Source organism: Fundulus heteroclitus, chromosome 16 (genome assembly GCF_011125445.2).
Source record: "Fundulus heteroclitus isolate FHET01 chromosome 16, MU-UCD_Fhet_4.1, whole genome shotgun sequence".
Lineage (NCBI taxonomy): Eukaryota > Metazoa > Chordata > Actinopteri > Cyprinodontiformes > Fundulidae > Fundulus > Fundulus heteroclitus.
In genome coordinates this window covers 8,374,904-8,399,683 of record NC_046376.1, presented here as the reverse complement: position 1 = coordinate 8,399,683, position 24,780 = coordinate 8,374,904, and the positions used below count along the sequence as shown (strand labels likewise).

General features: G+C 41.7%; 2 protein-coding genes across 2 annotated transcripts; both read right to left on the bottom strand.

Annotated features, from left to right (window-relative positions):
* Window positions 1-7,215: 7,215 nt before the first annotated feature.
* On the bottom strand, window positions 7,216-13,154 carry cbx2 (chromobox homolog 2 (Drosophila Pc class)). The gene is made up of 5 exons (XM_012872054.3): window positions 13,013-13,154; window positions 12,850-12,893; window positions 10,785-10,850; window positions 8,805-8,874; window positions 7,216-8,731 (listed from the first exon to the last, which is right to left on the bottom strand). Exons 1-5 carry the CDS (start codon window positions 13,082-13,084, stop codon window positions 7,406-7,408), a joined length of 1,578 nt encoding a protein of 525 aa, XP_012727508.2. The 5' UTR covers window positions 13,085-13,154; the 3' UTR covers window positions 7,216-7,405.
* Window positions 13,155-15,286: 2,132 nt separating this feature from the next.
* Window positions 15,287-24,107, bottom strand: LOC105932796 (ectonucleotide pyrophosphatase/phosphodiesterase family member 7). Its single transcript, XM_012872070.3, has 6 exons — window positions 23,658-24,107; window positions 23,351-23,496; window positions 21,639-22,268; window positions 18,733-18,967; window positions 15,873-15,996; window positions 15,287-15,714 (listed from the first exon to the last, which is right to left on the bottom strand). Exons 1-6 carry the CDS (start codon window positions 23,890-23,892, stop codon window positions 15,669-15,671), a joined length of 1,416 nt encoding a protein of 471 aa, XP_012727524.2. The 5' UTR covers window positions 23,893-24,107; the 3' UTR covers window positions 15,287-15,668.
* Between the last annotated feature and the right edge of the window lie 673 nt (window positions 24,108-24,780).

The following is a 24,780-nucleotide window of genomic DNA, read 5'->3' as shown; positions in this document are numbered from 1 at the left end:
AGTGCATACGTGCAAACCTGTGGCACGTGTGCTTTTCCACAAGAGTTCTAACTTGGTATTAACCTGATATTAAGTCCTGATGCGCACGGAGAGCGCAGTCCCCAAATATCCTCCTGCTTTCACAGCATCATTACTGAACAGTTAGTCTGATTAACCTTTTAATTTCTGAAGCTTAAACTACAGTTTCATCGCAGTCTACCAAACTCCTGAGGCCCACCGTGTTTACTGTAATTATATAACAATAATTACCTTTATTTGTCATTGCAACATACATGTTAATTAAATTCATCCTCAGCATTTAACCCAGGGAGCAGCGGGCTGCCACTGTCCGGCCACCGGGGAGCATCTTGAGACTAAAGGTCTTGCTCAGGGACCCAGAATTGCAGCCTGTGGGATTTGAACCCAGAATCTTGCAGCCTCACTAGACCACCACTCCCCTTATATGAATGATGAAATGCCTCGGCCATTCTCCAGGAGCCTCCCTACAGTGAAGGTGTGTGAAGCATGTCGGAGGAGCAGAACATAACCAGATGAGGTGACAGTATAACAACCTTTTTTTTTTTTAGCATTCCTCCACATCAAATCTAAAGCCATGAAATTGCTCCTCTTCCAGCATGTAGATGTCATGTTTGATTGTCCAGACAGGCATACAACACAACACCTGCAGGGCGTAGCTAAACGCAGGCAATCGATTCCACGTCGATCGGGACGTCCAAAGGAAACGTGCTCGGATTCAAACGCACGCACAGCTTTGCATGCTGGGAAGAAAACACCCAATGTCTTTGAGCCTCTGCTGAAGCGAAAAGTAAAAAAGAAAGGTTCCTGGATGTTATTTTCTGTCAAAGTGCTTAAGAACATCTGCAGAGAACACCAGAAAAAATGGCTTGAGTTCAGCAGAACCACTGCCACCCTGTAAAAAGGGAAGTAAAAGTAAAATTGTCTGGAAATTATTATATTTGTCCTTGATTTGAGCAGGTAAATAAGATTATCTACCAATGGAATGAGTAGTTTTACCCCTAAAATAAGATGATTTTAATTGGGAAAATCTTAATCCACTGGCAGATTATTCACCGGCTCAAATCAAGGACAAATCTACTAATTTCAAGAAAATTTTACTCACTCATACTTCCCTTTTTTCAGTGCATCAAATAAATCCAAACGGAGGCCATTTGTTCTGTTGATTACAAATATGACAAGTGACATAAATCAAAGATGGCGTCCTAAACGCTTTCAGTTTCACATAAAAAATGAATCTCGTTGAGATGGTAAGTAGCTCTATGACATGCCATGATGCTTTTCTCTAGAAAACGGCAGATGCATCAGGCCACGGCCTCCCAGTCGCTAGTCTAACCCCTGTATCTTCTACCAGGTGCATTTATTTATTAAAAAAAAAAAACGACTTAAGGGTGTAAATGAGCAAATAAAACTAATTATTCTGCTTGTTCCATATATTTCTGTTTTTTTTTCTCCCAGCAGGACCTCCTCCCTGACTTCACACGAGTACAACACGAGAAGAAAACAGGTGCAGGCTCGGTGCAAGGCTCTGGGGGTCCTCCCGTAGCTGTCTTTGGGGTAAGAGACACAGACAGGCTGAGACTGCAGAGCAGGATCACAAAGAGCTGTTCAGTCAGAGCTTTGTTGCTGAACTCTTCCCAGGGGAGCAGAGAGGAGCGCACATTGTTGCCGTTTCTTTTCCTTCACATCAGATAAACACCCAGATTCTTTTTCCCCTCCCTCTGGCCGGGCCTGCAGCTCCTGAAACCCACGCAGGAGGGTGGAGTAAGACGTCCGCAGCAGCAAAGAGGGGGTAAAATATCCTGCTGGTGTAAAACTAGAACCCTGTTATCTAGAACCAGCTGCACACTGCAAAAACAGAACTAAAAATAAGTAAAATTTTCTTGAAATTAATGTATTTCAACCTGGATTTGAGCAGGTGAAAAAGATTATCTGCCAATGTAATGAGTATTTTTTACCCCTGAAATAAGATAATTAGATATACTGCACTTGAAATTAGATGATGGAGATGAATTGTTCTTATTTTAAGTGTAAAAATCTTATTCCATTGGCAAATAATCTTATTTACCTGCCCAAATCAAAGAAAAATACTCTAATTTCAAGAAATATTTTCTTATTTTTAGCTCTATTTTTGCAGTGCAGAACCCTACACCCGAACTTCCAGGTTCTGGTTTCAGGACACAGAGCAGCTTAGAAACCGTGGTCCTCTTGTCATGTCAGCTCAAAAGCTTCTTTTTCTGCTCTGCATGTGTTGAAATGCTGCAGAAGAACAGGACCGAGGAGCAAAGGCGCGCCGGTCATGAGTCTTATCTGCGCGTTGGAGACGGCGATACCGTATCTGACTTCCTGCACGTTCAAAGCCCGTTTACAGAACCTGCGATAAACAGCAGAATGAACGTTGTTTTTTGTTTTTTTTTAAAGATAATGGTGCTAACGGCTCAACAAAGCGTGGACGCTGTTGTCTGCTCCTCCATCTGGAAGCTTAAACGGCCCAACCCTAGCTGTGCAGACAACATAGACACAGTGATGGATTACACTGCAGGGAAACCTAATATGATGCCTAAAGAAATATACTAGTGCATGACAAAAGCGGAGGCAGCTAGTTCACTAAACACTAAAAGAAAAAGAAGCAAAAGCACTGGTTAGAAAACTGCCTCAGCATGGCAGATTATTATAAAACTAACAGTTGCAATCGATAAAATAATCCCAATCCTTTTTATTCCCACTTTTTAATCACTTGTTTGTTGGTTTGTAACATTTTGAGTAAAACAGATGATAAAGCGCCACATTTCCACTTTCAGAAGCTGGGTTCTCCTGGGAAGCTACGAGCAGTAAATATCTTACCAGTAGATAACTATCTCAGCCTTTTCACTTTAATCAAGCAGCAATGATTCGTTTCCAGCCAACAACTGGTCAGGGTGAGGCTGGGATAACACTGGAGATTATTATTATCTGCCGTATTAAACCTTTAAAGCACATCTGTATTTGCATAGGTCTGATAAATCACACAATAACGGTTTCTGTTAAAGCCTTTAAAACAGGACTGACTGGTCCAGGCTGCTATTTGCTGGACATTTGGTCTGTGCTGCAGTGGCGATCCAAATCCAAATAATTTTGAGTATAAATCTATCTGCATACAGGAGACCGGGGCTACGGTGACCGAGTGTTTCAGTAAACGAGTACTTTTCATCCAAGTATGCCTGATCTTTCAAAGAACAGTCTATTAAGGGGTCTGAAACTTTTAATCTTTACATTATCAGTTCCATATTTGAGATCAGTGGCAGCTTGTCAGTAGGGGTTGGCACCCTAGTGTCAAAAGGACAAAAAGTGAGAGTCAATTTAAAGCTATGAAATTAAAAACTATCACATCTGTTCTCCCATAAAATGTTTCTGTCTGTTGATTTTTCAGCATTCCTGTTCTAATTAGGGTTGATTTCAGGTTATTTTTTGTGATTTTTTTTTAAGTGTAAGAACTATACAGATGAGAGTGTGTGGACGCTTTAAAACTTTTCGCTTCCATGTGACTTCATGCTGGTGTCTAATTGGTTAACATCATCCCCGGTCATTTCCCCGGTCATTTCCCATCCAATCAGATTAATTAAAAATCAAAGTCACGCCCCTGGCAGGTGAGACGCGTACATTAAACACAAATCTGATGTGAATGGAAGAGTTGGACTGAATGGTGCAGTGGAAGAAAAAGTCTCTTAATTACTGAATAATTTCACCAGGCAGGAAACAAAGATGATAAAGAAGTTGGACCGGACCGACCAGCATTAAAAATCCAGCACCAGGTAACCGACCATGGACGGATTTCTAGATTTCTATTTTATCACTGCAGCCACTGCACAGCTGACCTGACAGTCAGCTAATTGATTTATAGCTAATTGATCTCTGTTACTTAAGCAGGAAAAGTCAAAGCGGAGCTGCAGCTCTGAGAAAACCGCTGACCATAGCTGCCAACGATGGCTTCTGATTGGTTCGTTCCTCATCAGCAGTAAACTAAAGCGCCAACTCTACGTTTCTGAAGGAGACAGAACAGCATTCGATCGTCTCTTCTTCGTGATCTAAACCGTTTTGCGCGGAGAACCAGAACCGGTTTCTTCTACGCTGAACAGATTCAGGATTTATGATACTTTGAATCTCTTTGTGAAAAAAAATCGAACATTGACAGAAGTCAATATTCTCCACTAATCCCAGATTTGCTGGTGAAGATTCTCAGTCATCCAGGTCATGGTCATTCCAAAAAAAGTAAAAAAACAAAGCAACTGGACTTGTTTTTCTCCAGGGAGCTTTCTCAATTCAAAAAGTCTGTAGTACTCCAGACTTTTTGAATTGAGAAAGCTCCCTGGAGAGGAAGCGAAACGTCTTCAACTACATCCAGTTGCTTTGGTTTTTTACTTTTTTTGGTAATCCCAGACTCTTTAAAACATCTCTAAAATGTGAATTCTGTGTTTCCCTAAAATGTTGCGGGTGAACCCAATACAGCTTATCACGGTTCGTCTCCTGGGTTAAAAGCGTGTTTCACTGCTAACCGCTGGCTGTTGACGCTGAACCAGCATGGCTGCATCCCTGCTGTAGCACAGGTGGATCTGGTTAGTTGGTAATTATAGGGCTGATAAAGTTCTCAATTAGTAAAGCATTTGGTTCCTGCTGGCCTGAAGGTAAACTCCTTTCTCTTGTTGGTACGATTCCAAAACATCTACTGCAAAAACAGAACTAAGAATAAGTAAAATATTCTTAAAATGAGTGTATCTCTCTTTTATTTGAACAGGTAAATAAGATAATCTGTCAATGGAATAAGATTTTTGCACTTAAAATAGGAACAATTCATCTCCATCTTATTTCAAGTGCAAGATGTCTAATTATCTTATTTTAGGGGTCAAAATACTCATTCAATTGGCAGATAATATTATTTACCTACTCAAATCAAGGACAAAACACAATTTTGACTCATTTTTAGATCTGTTTTTGCAGTGTCAATATCTTCCATTGCTGCTCCTGGTGTAAAAACTAGCCTGTTGTTAGACCACAATATTGGTACAACAGATCTGATCTTTTTAGCTTTAAGAAATGGCTCCAGTGTAGCAAAAGTAGCTACAATTCAGCGAGCTCTGGTTCATTCTGTAAATTTGCGTTCAGACAGTCAGATGCTCGGTGTAGAGCCAGGACTCCACCTTCAGCTGAAGAGCATCTGTCTCAGATCAGTGGGCATCAGGAGGCTTGATGTTAACATTTAATCAGTCACACGAAGTAGAAATATTTTTTCCCGTCTGAAAAGCCGCCACTACGTCACATATTGGGGTCTCTCTGATTGGTTGGCGCTGCGAGACGTCTTGAAGCCCCTTGAGGCGCGTCCACCATAAACTTTGCATGTAAACCAGACGGCATTGATGCTCAAAAAGCGTTCGGTCTGAACGCAGCTTTGGTCTGCAACATCGTTTCCTGGTGCTGATACCAAAGGTTGGTTTTAGCCGATCACGGGATCTAATTAAAACGTAAGCAGCGGACGTCATGAAAAACCACATGGAGGTAAGCTAGTCAAGGCACTTCTCGCTGTTCTTTCAAAGATGAAATCGTGGATTCTGACCAATCAGATGTGAAAGCAGCAGCTATGGCCTCCTGCGCTGCCATGTTTGTGTTGGTTCGGCTCTTTTGTCACAGCGGTATGTCCCGCCTTACACCTCCATACCGCAACGTGATTGGACCGAACCGGTTTGGGTTTGGACACAAAGAGTTGAAGCCGGAGCGGTACAAGATGGATTCTGGTGTGTTTGTGAACGCACAAATATGGCGGCGAACACCGTGCAACCGCGTGAAATAAACACATGTGCCGTTTGCACCCAGAAATCTGACGTGCGACCAGACCGACACTGGAGCGCAGGAGAAGAAAAAAATAACCCAATCATCTGAAGTGACGATCCACACTGCCGCTTATTCGTGCCGTTTGCAAACAGTTGACTTTATTTGCTGCCAAGGTAAAACGAAATCATGGGAAAAATTCAGAAAACGATACGACATCTCAGTTTAAAGTTTTCTACCCCTGCGTGCTGGTTATGGATTTTTGAGCGTGGACACCCCGTCTCAGTCCTGCTCTGATTGGCTGAAACTGAAGATGCTGCAGGAGCCGATCTCTCCAGGGAAGAAACCTACCGCTAATGGTCTCTGAGGAGGAGACTGGACCTTCAAGGCTCTGTAAAGCCGGGCGTACACTGTACGAGTTTTTCCCCTTTTCGGGCCGATTCTTCAGTCGTGCGAGCATATTTTTAATCGTGCCGAATTTCAGCTTGATCGTACAGGGGGGGAGGAGGGGGGACTGGCTTCTCACGACTACCTCCCGATCAGGAATCGGACGGTCGGTGAAAATCAAACATGTTTGAAATGGCATCTAGGTGTTATTCGATTGTATCTGTTGCTTTATGTCTGTTGGTTGTGCTGTTCTTTTTGCATCTCTCTTTCCAGGTGACGGAGCAGACAGAGGTTTTATCATTCTCTCCCTTTTATCTCTTCTTTCTTTCACCTTTACTCTTTTTTTTTTCTCTTTCACTTCTTGTTCTTCCTTTACTCTCCCATTGTAGTGTCCATATAATTTGAAATTCTCCCTGCAAGAATCACAATAAAGCTATTTACAAGCATAAATTAAGCGGAGCACTATCGCGAAAGCTGTTCGCTCCACTTGTGAAAGCAAAATCTGTCGAGCTCTATCTGGCATTGAGACATCAATTCCTATTGCCACATTGCTAGACAGGACACTGGGGAAAGAAAAAAAATAAATAAATAAACATGTTTGAAATTCAGTCGGCCGTCGTGAGGTTTTCGTGAGCGCTCAAGTTCTTTCTGTAAAACTGACAGACCGTCACGTTTGCTCAGCCATTTCTTTGTCCAAATACATTGTCGCCTTTTCTTTTTAGGGCTTTCTGCACACAAAATTGCAGAAAAGCAGCGTGTTTCTCTCCGGTAATGTTTACAGTAGCCATCGGCACTTCCGTCTTCTGCTTCTTCTTCGTCGTCTTCTTCTGTGCGCCGTACACAGATCGTGAGAGGTGAACTTTTAAACCCCGCGGTTCCGTCGCACAGTTTGAGATGTATGTAAGTACCACGACTGAAAAACTCGTACAGTGTACGCCCGGCTTAACCGAATCCGTTCAGGAGGTCGAGTCCCTCCTTTACAGCCAGGGTTGACACAAGAGAACTGGACAAACGTTTATTTTTGTGACCATCAGCGGAGGCCAGAAAGCACATTTTAATACGTATGACAAAATAAATAATTACAATCAATAACTGACTCTATTTTTCCTGTTTTTTTTTTTTTTTTTTTACCTAAATTGTGTCTCGACTACTGGAGGAGGAACTAAGGAACCCTGCCGGAGCCCGGAGCTGCTCGGATTGTCTGTCAGTAGTTGCGGAGGCTGAAGAAGCCCACGCTGGTCGGCGACTCCTTGACCGTGACGGTGACCAGGTTGGCGGTGACGTCGGTCACGAACACGTGTTCGATCAGGCTGCGCGTGGGCTTCCAGTCCTGGTTCTGGCCCGCCGCCGGGTGGCCGCGCCCGGCGTACGGAGAATCCTGGTCCGAGTCGGAGCTGCTCTCCTCTTCGCCCGTGCTCATGTCTGTCATCTTGGCTTTCTTGCTGCCTTTAGTGGCCGTCCTCTCGCGCGGGTTCTGGATCTTGTCCAGGCGGGCTTGGACCTTGGCGGTCTGGATTTCGTTCATCTCTCTGAGCTTGTCTCCTCCTGGCTGGGGCTTCCTGGCGGGCGGTCTTCCAGACGTGGCGGGACCTTTGCTGACGTCCGTCTCCAGATTCTGTGTGACAACGGACTTTCTCGCAGGGACGGCCGGATTCCTCAGGCCCGGCGGCGCTGTGGCGCCACCGCCGGGAGCGTCGCTGATTTGCTTATTCTGGAGGTTTAGAGGCTGAAGACTTGAGCCTTGATTGGAGGAGGCGCTCTTAGCAGGCTGAGAAGCCCCGCCCTTAGCACCGGGTACCCGCAGCAGTGCGGACCCAGGGGGGTGCGGCTTCTTCTGTCCGCCGGGCGGACTTAGCGTATGCTGAGTGGTTCCCTGAACCGGATGTTTGGAGGTGTTCAGATTCAGAGCCGCGACGCCTTTGGACTTACTCGCAGCGGCTTTCAAATCCAGACTGCCGCCGCTGTTCACGCTGGAGACGGAGAGTTTGCCCTCGGCTGCGTTTCTGCTCTGGTTGGATTTGCTGGCGGGCAGAGACGAGGTTTGGACCGACGGCCTTCCGGATCCGGCCGAGCCGACGGGACCTTTAGCCGGCCCACCCTGGGCCAGCGGGCTCCGGTACTGACCGGCCACTGGATCTTTGCCGGAGCTGCGGTGGAAACCCATGAAGGTGAAGCTCGCTGGATGAACCGGCTTCTTGATGGCCCCGGGAAGATCCACCTCCTTGGCGGTCTTGGGGACTTTGCGCGGACCCTTGTTCTGGAAGTCCTTCCCTTCGGGGGGGAGGGGCTTCCTGCTTCGCTTCCTTGGAGGCTCCTGCTTGGCCATGACGATCTGCGCCTTCTTCTGCGGGACGGGGTGCAGCTCCCGCGGCCGGACGGTCGGGCTTGCCTGTTTGACGTAGCCGTCGTCGCCCTCGTCTTCATCGTCTGATGATGAAGAAGAGGAGGAGCACGAGGATGAGGAGTCGGAGGACGACGAGGACGAAGCAGATGAGGAGCTGCTTGATTTTTCGGGTTCTGGTATGTTTTCCTAAAGATTTCAAGAGCAAATGTTAAGCGGCTCATTAGAGGTCCAGAAAGGTTCTGCTGTGGTTTGTACTCACTATGATCTTTCTCGGTCGTCCTCTGGGTCGTTTGCGTCTTTTAAGCATCAGAAGCTCCTTTTCTTGTTCTCTGATGGGACAAATATGGAAAATTGAGAGAATAAAACAAGCAATGTGTGACTGGGTTAATTATCCCGGGCCTAAAGAACCTTTGGGCCATCTGCAAGAGGGCTGGACTTTTATAGTTTTACCATGATAACAATCTGGGTTTATCTTCACAATGATAAATTACAACGAGTGGTCTCTGAAAAAAAAAAAAAAAAAAAATCTGCCAATTTTGTCATGATTGTTACTTTTTTTCTCCACTGTTGGTTTATTGAGAGCATCAATAAATATCAATACATACAAAAATATAATTAAATGAAGTTACTGTGTGCAGCTTAGTGATAAGAATCACACTTCTTCATGTACGTAGTGTCCTGATGAAAGATATTTTGAATTTACATGATGATAAAATGTTAAATGAATTACAAATGTTATGAAGTCTCAAAACATTTATCAACAAAACAAACTAAACTTTTAATAATGGATAGGAAACAACGTAGAACATGTAAATAATATATAACAATCAGCCGGCTGATGTATCGGTCGACCTCTATCTTAGACTGTATTGGTAAAGGTCTTTAATAACATTTAACTTAACAGTGATGCATCTATTCAATTCAATTGTATTTATATAGCGCCAATTCATGAAACATGTCACTTTCAAAAGTCAAATTCAACCAGATTATACAGATTGGTCAAAAAATGTTCCTATCTAAGGGAATCTAAAGCTTCAGTCCTGGTTGTACTGGACCCAGTTGATTGTAAGATGCTGATTGATACCCCGGAAAAAAATTGGTGAGATCGTCTTATACTGGGCCAAACTGGATTGGGAGCTACTTTGTGTCATTTTCAGAAAATAAATAAATAAAAAAATCTTAAAATAATCACAAGTGGGGTTCTCCAAGGCTCTATTCTTCTATTCAATATTTGGTGGTACCACGCAGCTTTACATTTCTTTCACCCCATGGCCACAGTCCACTACAGCCAGCTAGACACTAGCAATGTTTACAAGCACAAAATGTCACAATCGGGTTAAAATGTATTTGGATTAAATCATCGCATTGTACTGTTTAAATGGTCAATTAATCCGATCATAATGTGCATTTCTATTCACCTGGCTTTATTCAGAATAGAACCACTTTGACATGCAATCCCCCCCCCCAAAAACAAAACACAAAAGAAGTACTTCTGTCTTTGCTAAACAAAACAAAATAGTAAACAAAGCTGTTTTATACATGTTTGCATGTCTTCTGAGCGCTAAAGCTGGACTTGAACGATGTAATTACAGTTGAAATGTTATTGAATAAGCAACAATTTTGAGCTCTTTCATTTTTTCAAACAGGTTGCATCGCAAACACCGATAGATTTGCTTCCCAACGTTTTTCTGTCACTCACCAACGCAGAAATGTCACGTTTACGTCGGGCGCACATGCACACTCAGGTCAGTTCGCCTCATTTGGAATAACTTGATCTGACCAGCGTTTATATGAACGTTGGTCAGATTATCAATGGGCATAAACCACCGCTCTCATTCCATTATAATTTTATTCTGATTGATCTTAATCCAATCATAATATTCTGATTGGCTTGTTTATATGACACATTTTTATTTCCATCAGCCCTTTATTCCAATTACTTTTACCCATGTAAACGTAGCTAGTGTATCTAAACTTGGGCTGGGTCTCCTCTAGGATGAGCCAATTCGATACGATTCTCCATATAGCTCAACTTGATCTGAGTTTACTCCAATATCGATATTTATTTATCTCAAATTAATGCTCAAAATCTTTCAATCAAAAAAAAAACAGCTAAATATTATATTTATGTTCAATTTATTGAACACTGATATATTAATAGGAAAATAAAGTGCAATAATAGCAAAATATGTGAAATCTGTTTTATGGCGACATTAATGGTTTACATCCAGAAACTCACTTCTTGTTGAAAGCAGCCAACAGTCTCGGGTCGAGAATGTTCTCCTGCGGCTCCCAGCTGTTGTGCCTGAAATGAACAGAACACGATCAGATTCTGGTCCAGCTGGGTTAAAGGAAGCTTTCATGGTCTCTGGCCACAAGCTCAGACAGGACTCCATTATTCTTTGAACCTGAGTATGCTATTTTTTATTTACCTGTACAGTATGTATGTCTCTTGTTATTTTTTGTGGTTTTATTTATCATATTTGTGCAAATCTTCATCCTTCCATTGGCCTTTGCCCTGCTGGTACACCTGAATTTCCCCAGTGTGGAACAATAGAGGACATTTTTATTCTATTCTTCCAATACCGCAAATTACAGCATAAATTTTGACTTTATTAACTCAACTTTAAGCTGAAGACTCTGCTACCCTACTTTTATCTTGGGTGGTTATTTTTTTTATTTATATTTAACTTTTTTTTTAGTCATCACTAGATTTTTGAAGAGTCGTAAATACCAAGACATTTTTTTTTAAATCACATTTGCAATACAATCGCAATTTAAAAAAACAATTTGCAAATTGTTGAGGTCTGCAATTATTGTGTTAATGTTTAAAGCGGGTTTGCTCCACATGGAAGGGAAGCAAGCTGCAGCAGTGAGGTAATATAACTATATTATTCGTTTTAGAGTTTATATAATCATACTTTTTACCAGAAACTTTCAGGAAACAACCACAGCATTAAGTAGCGGTTAGACTGTTTAATACTAATAATGTTGGTTGGTGTTTAAGTTCAACAAGGCTTGATGTCCAACTCAATTAAAAGCTGTTGAATAAAAATATTGTGATTAATAAAAACACTTAAATTTCTTGTTTTAAATAGTCTATGTTTTTACAAACATCTTTATCTACAGGCCATTTTTGTTGCTCAGGGTTCATGCAGAGAAAAGTCAAAGTTAAATCACAATTATGGTTGAAATAAATCGCAATATAGTTATTATTGTTGTCACAGGGCAACAAAAACCCACAGATTCACAACTACGGGCATTTTAGAGACCAATTAACCCGACAGTGGGAGGAAGCCGGAGTACCAAGAGAGAACCCCCGCATGCACAGGGAGAACATGCAGAGCCAAGGTCGGGATTTGATCCCAGGACTTTTTTTTTTTTTTTTTTTTTGCTGCAAGGCATCGGTGCTGATAATGGTTTCATTAAGAAAAAGTGCATCACTTACATGTTAGAAGACTGAAAACCTTGTTTGGCTTTGATGAATTTACAGAAAACTAATTGAGATGTTTCCGTATTTCACCCTCATAATGAAGGGGAAATACGCCAATTAAGATCTGTGGCTGCACTTTGTTTTAAATGCTTAAAGCACCTGCAGGCTGAGCATCCATGATCTGGGTCAAAAGGACCGGATCAGTGTGAGGGGAGACATTAATCCGAACAATCTAACCGAACACAGGGCTGATGTGGTGCGTAATAAGCCTCCTCTTCATCACTGGAAGTGGACAGGCCGTTCTGATCAGCAGCCAGAAATAATCCACCCCCACCCTCTGCCAACACACACAAAGGATGTGGTTCAACAGAAAACCATGGAGCTGCCACTGATGCACGACTTGCATGACCTAAAAGGCGCAACAAGATGCGCAAAACCCGCACATTATCTAATAGAAACTAGTATAATCGCGCATAAAGTAGGGGTGCGTGTGTTGTTTTTAAAGCTAGCGCAAACCTGGGCGATCCAAGTGCTCGGAACTTGTTAAAAAACCTCCTAAAACCAGGCAGTGCAGCTGCCTGTCTGCGCTCAGGCTCGGCTGTTAAATCCATTTAACGTCACAGGGGGGAAAAACCTGCAGCAACTTTAGGAGAAAATGCAGGATTTCCGAACAAAAGAAGCAAAGGTGAAGGCGTAACTGGAGACGGAAACAAGTGGTTCCGACTCAGGCGGGTTTGGACCGGAGGAAAGAAAGACAGAAATAAAAAAAAAGAAAGAGAGGATGTGATGGATGGAGGCAGCGGGCTCGGTTCGGACACGTTGTTGTTGTTGTTTGCATTGTTCGGGGCCGAGCAGCGCCTCTCGCACTTACTTGGACGACCATCCCCTCCACTTCACCAGAAACTCCAACTTTCCCTGAAACGAGAGCGGAGAGGGCGGCAGCGGGGAGGGAGAGGTTAGCGAGCGGCCGCCGCAGTCAGGGCGGAAGGAAAAAGCGAGAAGCAGGGAGGGAGAAGTCGGTTCTCAGGGCCCACCTTTCTCAGTCGCTTGTTCAGGATGCACTCGGCATCAAAAACCTGCTCTCCCACGGCGCTCAGCTCCTCCATGGCTGCCTTCACCCCGAGGACGGCGGAGGCTTCCTCCGCAGCCAATCAGAGCCGCGATGCGACAGCGCCGGATGTTTGGAGGCGCGCCTTCAAAGTAAAAGCACGCCTGGTGAAACAAATGCAGCTTTTTCAAGGTGTGGATCTTTCGGCTGCTTCTTTATTTAGCAAGTCGTTTACACAGACTTTTTTTTTTTTATTCTGGATTCCCTTCCTGACGCAAACCGGGATTTAAACAGTGTTGTATAGTAACGAAGTAAAAATACTTCACTACTGTACTTAAGTATATTTTGGAGTACTTTATACTTTTCTCGAGTATAACATTTTTTGATAACTTTTACCACTATATTTCTGAACTTAATTGCATACTTTTACTTCAATACATTTTCAATGTTTGCTTTAGTTACTCGTTACAAAAAGAGTAACTAAACCATGTTCTTAGTATACACCCCCTGGTCTAAATTTTGCCTGCACTTGGTTGTGTACAATTGTAAAGTGCATAGCACTTACTTGAAGAAGGAAAACTGAAAGCTTACAAAAAGGTTGTATTTTCTATTTAAACTTGATCTAAATTTCTCCTGCACTTGGTTGTTTGTTATTTTAAGTGAATTTGACTTTCTAAGTTTACCAAAATGTAAAAAATGTCATTCAAACTGCATTTGCTTTGTTTTACTTTTTACTTATACTTTTTATTATATTACTTGAGTACATCTATTTTTACAGTAATTGTCATACTTAAGTACAAGACATTTCAGATACTTTAAGACTTTTACTCAAGTAACATTTCAGTCAGTGACTTGGACTTTTACCAAAGTCATATTTTAGAGAGGTACTTATACTTTTACTTGACTCTGAGATTTCAGTACTTTATGCAACACTGGATTTAAACCACCAACCCCTTTGTAACAGAGGCAGACCATAAGCAGTAATACTGGAGTTAAAATGTTTTCTACTTCGCTGCCCTTTTGTGGACACATAGCTCAAAAATCTACCAGCTTTAGGAATATAATAATATAAAATGATGAATATTCCAAAATAAAACATAGATGTTGATTTATTCCAACTCTTTATTTGACATTAAAGTTGAAATTAAATATTCCTGCATTGATAAAAGCTATATCAGCATGGACTTTAAACGTTCTGATTTTGAAAATTCATCCATCCATCTATTGTCTCTACTGGCGCGTCCTTGCCCGAGAAGTGGTCCTGTCTGAACAGGTAACCAGTGCACTCAGGACAGAAAACCATTCACATTCTCACAGTCTAGAGCAATCCGGACCAATTAAACTGACGTGTTTAATTGGACTGTTTTTGGACTGTGGGAGGAAGCAGAAATACCCTGAGAGAACCAACGCCTGCACAGGGAGAACATGCAAACCCTCCCTAGGACTGAAACCTGATATCCAATTCAGGGATTATTCAATTACTCTGACTAGTCCTCCAATGTTATAATTCTTTTTACATGATGTATTTGTTGCTATTATTATTTATTCACTTTTTTCTCTGTACTACTGTTCATTTAGTTATTTACGGCGAAGTCTTTGTTTAATAGCCTAATATGCTGATGTATTCATTTAGTTTTGCCATTTTGTGCGCTCTATTATGAAAAGAAATGCTAACCAAGCCGATCATATGATTAAGGCAGACTCTATAAGCACCTCTGAGTTTTCTTGTCTTCCTAGGAACTTGTTATTATCTTTTATCGTGTTTTGAGCATGATTTTATTTTTTTTACTGTGTGCAAAAAAAAAATAAAAATAAAAAAAAAAAAATATATATATATATATATATATATATATATATATATATATATATATATATATATATAAAAATAAAAATATGAACATCAATTTTTTTTCTTTATTAATAGTTAACAGTTTTGATAGAAATGATCACAAATGTGCACAAACATTTATAGAAATTTAATTGCCTACACATGAGTACACAAGTAAGAAACTTTACAAAGACGCTGTTGGCACAAAGAAAAGTCTTAAAAGTTACAGTACTTTGGGCGTTCATGAAAGTGCTTTAATTTTGACAGTTCTAACCGGAAGTGTACTCCTTGATTCATCTTGACTGTGCAACAGAAAGACAGGCGGGTAAATCAGAACGTGTTTGCTGAAATCTGAACCTCGGCAGCTGCCGTAGTCTCATTGAAACAAACATGATCCTTAAGCCTACTAATAAATATTTGAAACTAATTAACAAAATGCTGATTCATTCATTCAGTGCAGACATCTGTACCACTGAGGCTTTTTGTTAATAAAACAAAATAACTGACATAGTTTAATTACAACTTTATTTTACAGCGCAAATAAATTAATTCATTTTGAAAAAAATGCACCATTATAATCCAAAATATACACGGGTTGGAGTCTCACATAGATTGAAACTAAATAGCTTCTTTGTGTATTTATTTCCACATTTCGTAATTAGTGCTCTTTGTCGAGAACTCTGTGATTTTCTACCCACAGCTCCACTTATGGGCCGTTTTGGGATTTCTGCAGTGCAGGAAATGATGGTAAAATGTCCCCAGGTGGACATTTCTCAGACCAGGATTAAGAAAAGAAGTTTTCTTTATGTGATGATCAAAGGGGAGTTTGTTTTGTCTCATTTTCTGGCAAACCCTCCGATCTGAAACAGAGAAGCAAGGACTGCGATCAAGGCTGACAGGCAAAAACAACCCTGTTCTTTCAGAAAATACTAGGAAAAGAAGGGGATTGAACACATTCTTTTATCTTAAAACTGCCTATAACACAAGATTGTATTTTTTTTTAATCCTTGGTCCTTACCTTTGATTCTTTTGTTTTCTTTTGAAGAAGCTGTGTGATATTGTAACTATGAAAACCAAGAGCAGAAATCCAGCTACTGCGGACAATCCAATGAAGCCGTTTTTCCAGTAATTCACATTTCCACCTATGAGGAGAAAGTGAGAAACAAAACATTTCTTACCAACATGGTATATACATATCATTAACACAGTTTCTTTAGTGCTTGCTTATAATAATGAAACTTTGGAAGAAAGTGCGTACTCTTTGAAAATACTCATGGTAATATGGCTCTTTGAAAATAAACCCTCAACAGGGAGGAGAACCTCCAGCAGAACCAGAACCAGGCTCAGTGTGAACGCTCATCTGCCTCCACCCACTGGGGCTTAGAGAAGACTGAGCAGAGACACAGAAAGCACAGAAGCACATGTTGATCCAGGAGTACTTTCTATGTTATTTGGTAATAGAGGATGATCTACCTCCCCTGGATAATGTCACAACTAACAAAACGCCAGACAAGGTGTACCTTCTATGACGAGAAAAATGACAGAAAACAAAAAGTTAAAAGCTGAAATAACAACAAACAATGCAAACTGGAGAACAGTAGGAGAATTCAGCAGAGTGAGAGAAATAGACCCTGATGTCCTCCAGCAGCCTAAGCCTATAGAAGCATAACTATAGAGATAGCTCAGGGTAACATGAGCCACTCTAACTATAAGCTTTGTCAAAAAGGAAAGTTTTAAGCTTAGTCTTAAAAGTAGACGGGGTGTCTGCCTCACGGACCAAAACTGGGAGTTGGTTCCACAGGAGAGGAGCCTGATAGCTAAAGGATCTGCCTCCCATTCTACTTTTAGAGACTCTAGGAACCACCAGCAGACCTGCAGTCTGAGAGCGAAGTGCTCTGTTAGGAACATACGGGGTAATCAGAGCTCTGATATATGATGGAGCTTGATTAATAAGGGCTTTATAAGTTAGAAGAATCATTTTAAATTCTATTCTTGATTTAACAGGAAGCCAATGAAGGGAAGCTAAAATGGGAGAAATATGATCCCTCTTGTTGATTTTCATCAGAACTCATTCTGCAACATTTTGGATCAGCTGAAGACTTCAACTGATGCATTTTGTGGATTTCCTGATTGTAACATATGCAGAAAAAATACATCTTCTTATACAGCTGAATCATAACACAATGTAAGAACAAATTTGAAGCAGGATTTATGTTTCTATCTGCTAAAATGTGTGAATATGGAGAGTAGGTGGCACCGTAATGATCTGTGATGAAATCTGCATCTTGGATCATCTAAAAGAAATGCAGCCCTCAGTGAATTGGGTAAAATAAGTTTTCAAATGAGGACTGATCCAAGTCCTCTTCTTGTTGCTAAGAATAGACAAGAAGTAATAGACAGGAGTTAAATATTTGTTTCCCAATCGAGTCCAAAACTAAGAATTTGCAAACTAGACGACTGTCTTTTAAAAAGTCCAATTTGCAAAACCCTGAATCTACAGGGAATCTGAATAATATATTTAATTAAAATACTGCACGCTCATATTTTGTGGAGCAGGTAAAAAATATTTTTGCAGTACAACATTTGGGTAATTTGTGCTATTTCAAAAATAAGCTTTTGGCCCTTGAGTCCTTTTGACTTGATGATTTTGGTCCACGTGATGAAAAGTTTGGACACGTCTGATTTAGATAATTGTAGAACCTAGTAAAGCTTTCCTCATATGCAAAACCTTAACAGTACTGCTAAATATGAATAGCAGATGACCCAAACTAGATCTTTGAAGAACCTCACAAGTCAGAGTGACTGCAGATTTGATTTCCTAATCAAACAATTATTTTTCTTTTTGTCAGGACTTAAGAGTAAGTCAGAGTATTGTGTGTATTGATTTATAAATCCATTGTAAAATGTAAAATAAACTGGGGACATTTAAAAAACATTAGAAAACATTGCTTTTCATATTTAATGGCAGGAAAAAGGCTGCAGTGAAAGAGAACATTCACCATTGATTTAAAGGGGACATATCAAGCTTTCTGATGCCTTCCTTTTTATATTGAACTCATTCAGTTTTCATCTATATAAACTAGATCTGCAACTCTTTGGTCTGCAATCATCATTGTTGTTACCCTACAGCCCCACTGTTGCCCTTGTTCTGAGGTTCGTCTGAGAGCAACTCGTTTTGCTGCCGTCTCTTTAAATCTAAAGGAGGAACTTCAGACCCCGCCCCCCTCCAGGTCCTTCCGCTCCACCCCGTCCGGCCATTTTTGTAGTCTGCTGGGGGGAGGTGTAATGAATCTTGTGGGTTTATACACACAACTACTAAACAGTTTTACTTGTAGCTTAGGCATCCTTCAGCTTGAACTACAAAATCAAGGCGTAAAAAAATAATGGATTCAGGAATTTTTTAAGCTCCATAGCTTTGTTTAACAGCCCCACAGCAAATACTGTGACATAATTGTTAAAAAAAAAAAACATAATAGAAAATATAGAAACGTGAACAGGTTGAAAAATATCACCCAAACAGAACATGCATATGTCTAAACAGTTCCTTGACAGACTATATTAAAATGTTCTGCATTCTTAAGGACTCCAAGTAGACAACAAAATGTATTTAAGGGCTATAAAAGTGGATTTAGCATGACATGTCTGACCTTTTTAAGGTTTGAAGATATAATTTGATATCAGAAATTGAACCAAATGTGTATTGCATTGTTTAATATAATGCCTTTAATTAATATGACGCATGTCTGTCCATAAAAAAGCAACTAAGGGACCCAAGGCTGCCTCACAGAGGGAGGTTAAAGAAGCAAACATGAATATTTCCATCACCAGTTCTATCTTTAAACCTCATTCTTTTAAATCAGTTTTAACCTCAAACCCACCGTCCGCTCGATGGCTCGCCACCAGCATGTGCTGTGTGGCGCTCAGGTGGCCGTCGTTGAGCTCGGGCTCAATGCCCAGCAGGTGACACATCAGCGGGTAGATGTTCACCGTCTCAAAGGGCCCCACCACCAGGTTCCTGTGGAAAGCCGGACCCACGGCCCTGAAGAAGGCCTTCATGTCCATCTCCTGGTTGTCAAAGCCGTGCTCTCCTTTGTTGAACTGAACGGGGAAAATCTGCAAGGACAGGATGTGGATGATGTAACAGTCATGGTTCAATCAGAGTGTAACTTTCAGTCATTTTAATAAGAACTTCACAGCTTGGCCTACTTCCAGCAGAGGGAGCTATTGGCTAAGACAACGACTGCCTTATGCTGTGCAGGTCTTTTTATAAATGCTCTCAACCCTTGACTCTGTTTAAATGACATATTATTTTTATCTATATCTACTTTTTCCCCATTAAACACTTGTAAGAAGCAAACTCTTGATGGTTGATTGTTGTGTATTATGGTTTAAAGTAAAGAAAACCAGAAGAACAGCCAGTTATCTAAGTAATTGCGTAACAGTCTTGATGTGCTTATCTTTCTCTGGGATCAACCCAAATCGGCTATAAGCCATCAAGGGAGAGAACAAAGAGTCAGCTAACGTCCTGATCACTGCCGGTCACATCCCCGAGACGTGAGATAACCCACTTTCACAGAGTGTACCGTTTCTTCAAACATTTTCCCTTTTATTCTTTTATTTTTTTAGCCCATTTGCTCGTTAAGTCCTGATGTGGGTGCTTCTCAGTTTGGACCGACGACGTTGGGTTGAACGCCGCGGAGCAGCCCGGCGAGTGCAGAGCCAAAATGGAAAAAGCTAATTTTGAATTTCGAGGCATGAAAAGCTTCGCAGAGCATTCGAGAGTGCCGCGTGTCATCAGCCAGGCCTGGATTATCCGTGCAAATGCACTTGATTAAAATTGTAATGTGCCAAGATTAAAATTTCACTCCTGTTTCTGATTGAAAAGAGCTCAGTTTCACAACTTGCAGAGAGCGAATTGTGGGGCTAATTTAATTACAACGGGGGGTCAAGACGCCAGGACGTCTCCGGAGCGAACCTGATGGCCCTCACATCAGTTATCCGCCATATCATCTCTGTCTGGGCATTACCGCGCATCGTTTTCATACCTTGTGATCAATTAAGCTGATTATAATCAGCACTTTACTGGCAGCTGTTAATATGTTACCAAAGCTGTTATTGAGATGCTCGCAGTTTAAAATAGGGCATCCTGGTTGTGGCACAAATGGCAATTTATTTTACCCTTTAAAGGGTAAATCAATAAGCCTTGCTGTGGGCAGAGAACTGTCACAGTACCTGTCACGTTGGCTTTAAACCGTCCTTCACGTCGGACGTCGGGCCATTTATAAGCAGAAACATGAGATCTGGGTTTTCACTGCTGCGGGTTGAGGTGCAGCTCAATACGTCTGTGCATGTTTGAAAACTGAATTTGTTTTACGCAAAACTCATAATTTATGAATTCATTTCACGCAGAGGCATAAAGGTTGCGATGATTGTTACTGACAGCTGATGAGAACCCATAATTCAGTCGCTCAGAAACGTAACATTAAACAGATCAGTAAAAAATATTGTGGCGCTACTGAACAGCATTCTGAACAGAATCTGCTTGGCTGGACTTCCTCTGTACAATACTATAAAGATTCTCTGTGGGGTTTGGCTCAGCACCGTTTGCTGGTGATATCACGGTGGTTAGAACATGCATTAGTACTTTGGCCAAGTGTTTAAGTCCCAAAATGTCCAGGTAGATGTTTACTGTTGACTCCTGAAACCCAGTGGACCAGAACCAGCAGATGACACGGTACCCGAAACAGTCACTGACTGTGGAAACTTCTCCCTGGACTTAGACCTACATGGATTCTGTTCCTCTCCTCTCCTCCAGACTCTGGGACCTTGATTTCTAAATTTGCTTTGCTGATGCTTGATAATCCTCTCAGTGCTGCAGTTATCTCAGTATTTTGAAGGCCATAACATGATCATTATATCACGTTTCTATATTACAAAATCTTGTTCTTTTGGTCTGACGGAATATTTCAGGATTAAGATGAGATAAGATAAGATAGTCTTTATTGATCTCACAATGGAGAAATTCACTCGTCACATCGGCTCATACAAGAAGGTGCAGAGTAGGGAAGGTGCATTCAGTTATATACAGTGAATCTTCATATATACAATGGATCAAAAACAATACCAAAAAATACAAAAAAGGAAATAGGGCATATGATGTCTTATTTACATTTTTAGTGGTCTATATATATATATATATATATATATATATATATATATAAACATATCTATATACTTAAATACATATATATATCTATGCGCCTACATACATACGTACCAACACGTATATATGTGCATATACATTGTATACATTTGTACATACATACATACATGTGTACTGACTTATGTTCAGGTGTTGATAGCAGCAGAAGTCACTACATCAGGATTATTGCACGGGTTGTAGGACAGTGTAATAATCCTGATGTAGTGACAATGTTACAACAATGTAACAGAAATAGAGGCAGGAAATGTATCACCCTGTGTGTAACGAATCTATATGAGTTTCATTATTTACACTGAATTATTGCTATAAGTTGTCTTTTTGCATTATAATCTAATTTATTAGATGCACCCGCAGTCTTTTTGAGCAAAACCAATTCAGTTCAGTTCAATTTTATTCATGTAGCGTCAATTCATCTCAAGGCTCTTTACAAAGTCAAATTCAGTCAAATCCTTTGACAAATTGGTCAAAACGTTTTCCTCTCTAAGGAAACCTAGCAGATTGCATCAAGTCTTGACAGCCAAAAAGGAAAACAATAAAAGTATACTCTTATTATATACTCACCCCATTGAGGACGTATCCAGGGTCCGTCCATAAAACGATGGGCAGGATGCGGTCATTCTTTGAGAAGCGAAGGTGCTCAGGCATCTCCTCCTTCTTGTACACATGCAGGTGTGGGTGAGCCCCCTTCAGGGCCTTGTAGACCGTCTCCAGCTTTCCGGGCTTGGGCAGCAGCATCCCAGACGGTCCGTAGTCCAGCAGCTGGAAGGACACATCGCTGAAGCGAAAGCCCGGGATCTTCGACAGGGTGATTTGTTCCACCTGAGGACCACGGAAGACGGTGGTCATGCCGTGGTCGGCCGTGATGATGAGGTTCAGTCGTTTGGTCAGGCCGTGCCTTTCAGCCGAGTCTCGGATGTAGCCCACCGTCCTGTCCACTTGCTTCACCATCTCTCTGCGTTCTGGCGAGTCGGGCCCGTATTTGTGGCCCGTGCCGTCTGGTTCGCCGAAGTACAAAGACACAAAGTCCAGGTCCTGATCTCTGAACCAGCCCATCACCTTGTCCGTGTTCACGTGCCACTTGGTCTCATTCTTGTAGTCGTAAAGGAAGGGCTCCACTTCGCGCATCATGGCGACCTGTCCCTGGTAACTGGAAGCCGTGCCGGGGAAGTGAAGGGAGCCAGCTTTCAGACCCTGGATGGGTGGAAAAGAGAGAAGCTGCATGTACCGTATCTGCTGGACGTGTTGACAGGTAGGTGAAGACTTCATCAGCTCAGAAAGTGGGTCATAGAAGTGGTTCTGAGTACAAACAAGACCCTAGCAGAGCCCATTCCCCATTTTATTAATAGAGGTGTTACAATACATCGATCCTCATACATCAATTAAATGATTGAGGATCCAATTACATCGCTGCAAAATGAAAATATCGATCCATGTCCTCATTTTTAGGACACACTTTTATTTTGAAATTCACAAAACTATAGTGAACTGGTGATCTATGGTTATTATTTCTAAATAAGAAGAATGCTGCTTTTGATATAAATGCCTGACATCTGAATAAGCTTAGAAATAAAATGGTCAAAATTATTTGGGTTCTATCAGTTGATATCAATGTAAATAACAGTTTTAAAAGGGCAGATGATATTATATCATATCAATCGCTGACTTGTGAATTTAATCAAAATCGTATCGTAACAGACTTTGTGATATCGCCAGAAATCGTATCATCATCCAAACAAATCGATAAAACATCATATTGTGATGAAGCTGGTTATTCACAACTTGTTAGTATTCACAGTAGTTGTTAATTGAAAAGAATTAAGTTTCCATCAATCTCTGTCTGTTTTTTAAGGAGTCTCTGTTGAGTGCAGATTAATCCAGGCCAGTTCTAAGTATTTTACATGTTGAATAAGTGCCGCTTGGATCTCTAAAAACAAAACAGCTAATGAGATACTAACTTCTTTAGACATTCACACATGTTGCAATCACTCTACAATGACTGGACATGCAGATAAACACCAGGAAACGTTTTCCCCTCGTTCTGCCTCCCCATACGGCATGCCGCCCAGGGCAGAAAGCCACGCGGCACATAACCGCTGCCGGTGGGTCTGGAAAATTAAAATCTGACGCATTTAAATACATTTTCCCCAACATACTGCTGAACCTGTTCTGTCATCTTTATCTCATAAGATAATTTACAGCTGATAGGCGGCAGAACCTCGGAGATGTGTCAAGATGAGAAATGGGGTCTAAGGTGGAAATGCTGCTGCTCAGACCTGTTTCTGCGCTGTGATCCAGATCGGCAGCGTGCCGTTGTCCCACCACTCGTTCACAAACTGAGTCGAATAGTAGGTCTTCTTCTCCGAGGTGGTGGTGTTGAACCACATGTTGTGGATCACCCCGTGGTTCTCAATGTAGCGGCCTGCAGAAGAGAACCCCCGAAGTTAGGTTTCTTCAGTTGGAAAAAAATAAATAAGAAAGGGAAAAATAATCATCTGGTTCTTCCGAAGTAAAATCAAATCACTTTCAGGTCTTGCACATCCTTTACCGCTTTGAACCGCCGCAGAAAATGGAACGTTTTACCTGTGAGGAGGGTGAAGTGTGTGGGACTGGTGATGGTGAGGTAGGGAGGGGTGACATATTGGGCCTTGACTCCATCCTTGGCCATCTGGTCCAGGTTCGGCGTGTCCACATCACGGTCGTAGTCCCACCGGAACCCGTCGAAGGACACGAGCAGCACCTTCTGTCTCTCTTTAGTCACCGGGACTCCGAGGACAAAAGAGGCCCAGAGGACGCAGAGACTTGCAGCCCGGAGCATGATGAACGCCGCGCAGATATGGACTGACCCCGTCCTTCAGCTCAGCCTTTAACTCACAGGAGATCCCACCTCCTTTTTCAGTTCTCTGAAAGCACCAAGTTCTGGACAAAGTTTCACTGACTTATCTTATCGTATTGATTAGATGGACTTTATCTCGGCTCATTCAGCATTGGGCCTGATGAGGTTTATGAGCTGGTTTTATGGCGGGGACTTGTTTTCGCTGTGAATCCCCCCCCCCCCTTCATTCCCAGTCGTTTGAGTCTTGAGCACTGGCAGTAAAGCAGATTAATCTCCCCGGGCATGTTGCCTGTTTCTCCTCTAACTCGCTTGTTGATGCTTCCTTTCTGCCCGTCTGTGTCTTGGAGTTTCCGCTGAATCATTGGCGATGGCGGGTGGGGGACGTCGACACTTTGATGGCTTTCACCTTGAGTTGGGATGGCGCATGATTGATCTGACATCAGGAAAATGAAGGCAATGAGAGCATATATCTCGTCATCAGGTAGCAGTGGTCCCTCGGGAAGCAAAGACCCTAATAGGCCTATTTGTTGTAATACCTCACTAGATGCGCCTCTAGAAGTTGTTCGAGTTCCTTTAAAACTTGAATTGCAAAGGGCACGAGTGGGACTGAAACTATTTTGAGAAGTGTTTCATATCAGATCAGTATTCTCAATATCACTACATTGTGAGGTAACCTTATCAGTGTCCGTCAAGTTGCCGGTCAAGCTAACTCTTCAAATTTGTTCTTTATTGTGTGTGTCCTTGGCAGGAGTTCAAGGGAATAGTCTAATCTTTATGGAGATAAGGGATAACATTCATCAGGCTTTCATTTACCTCATTCATATTCATCAGCTTTCCCATATTAACTCTATCTGCCTGTCGTTCACTGTC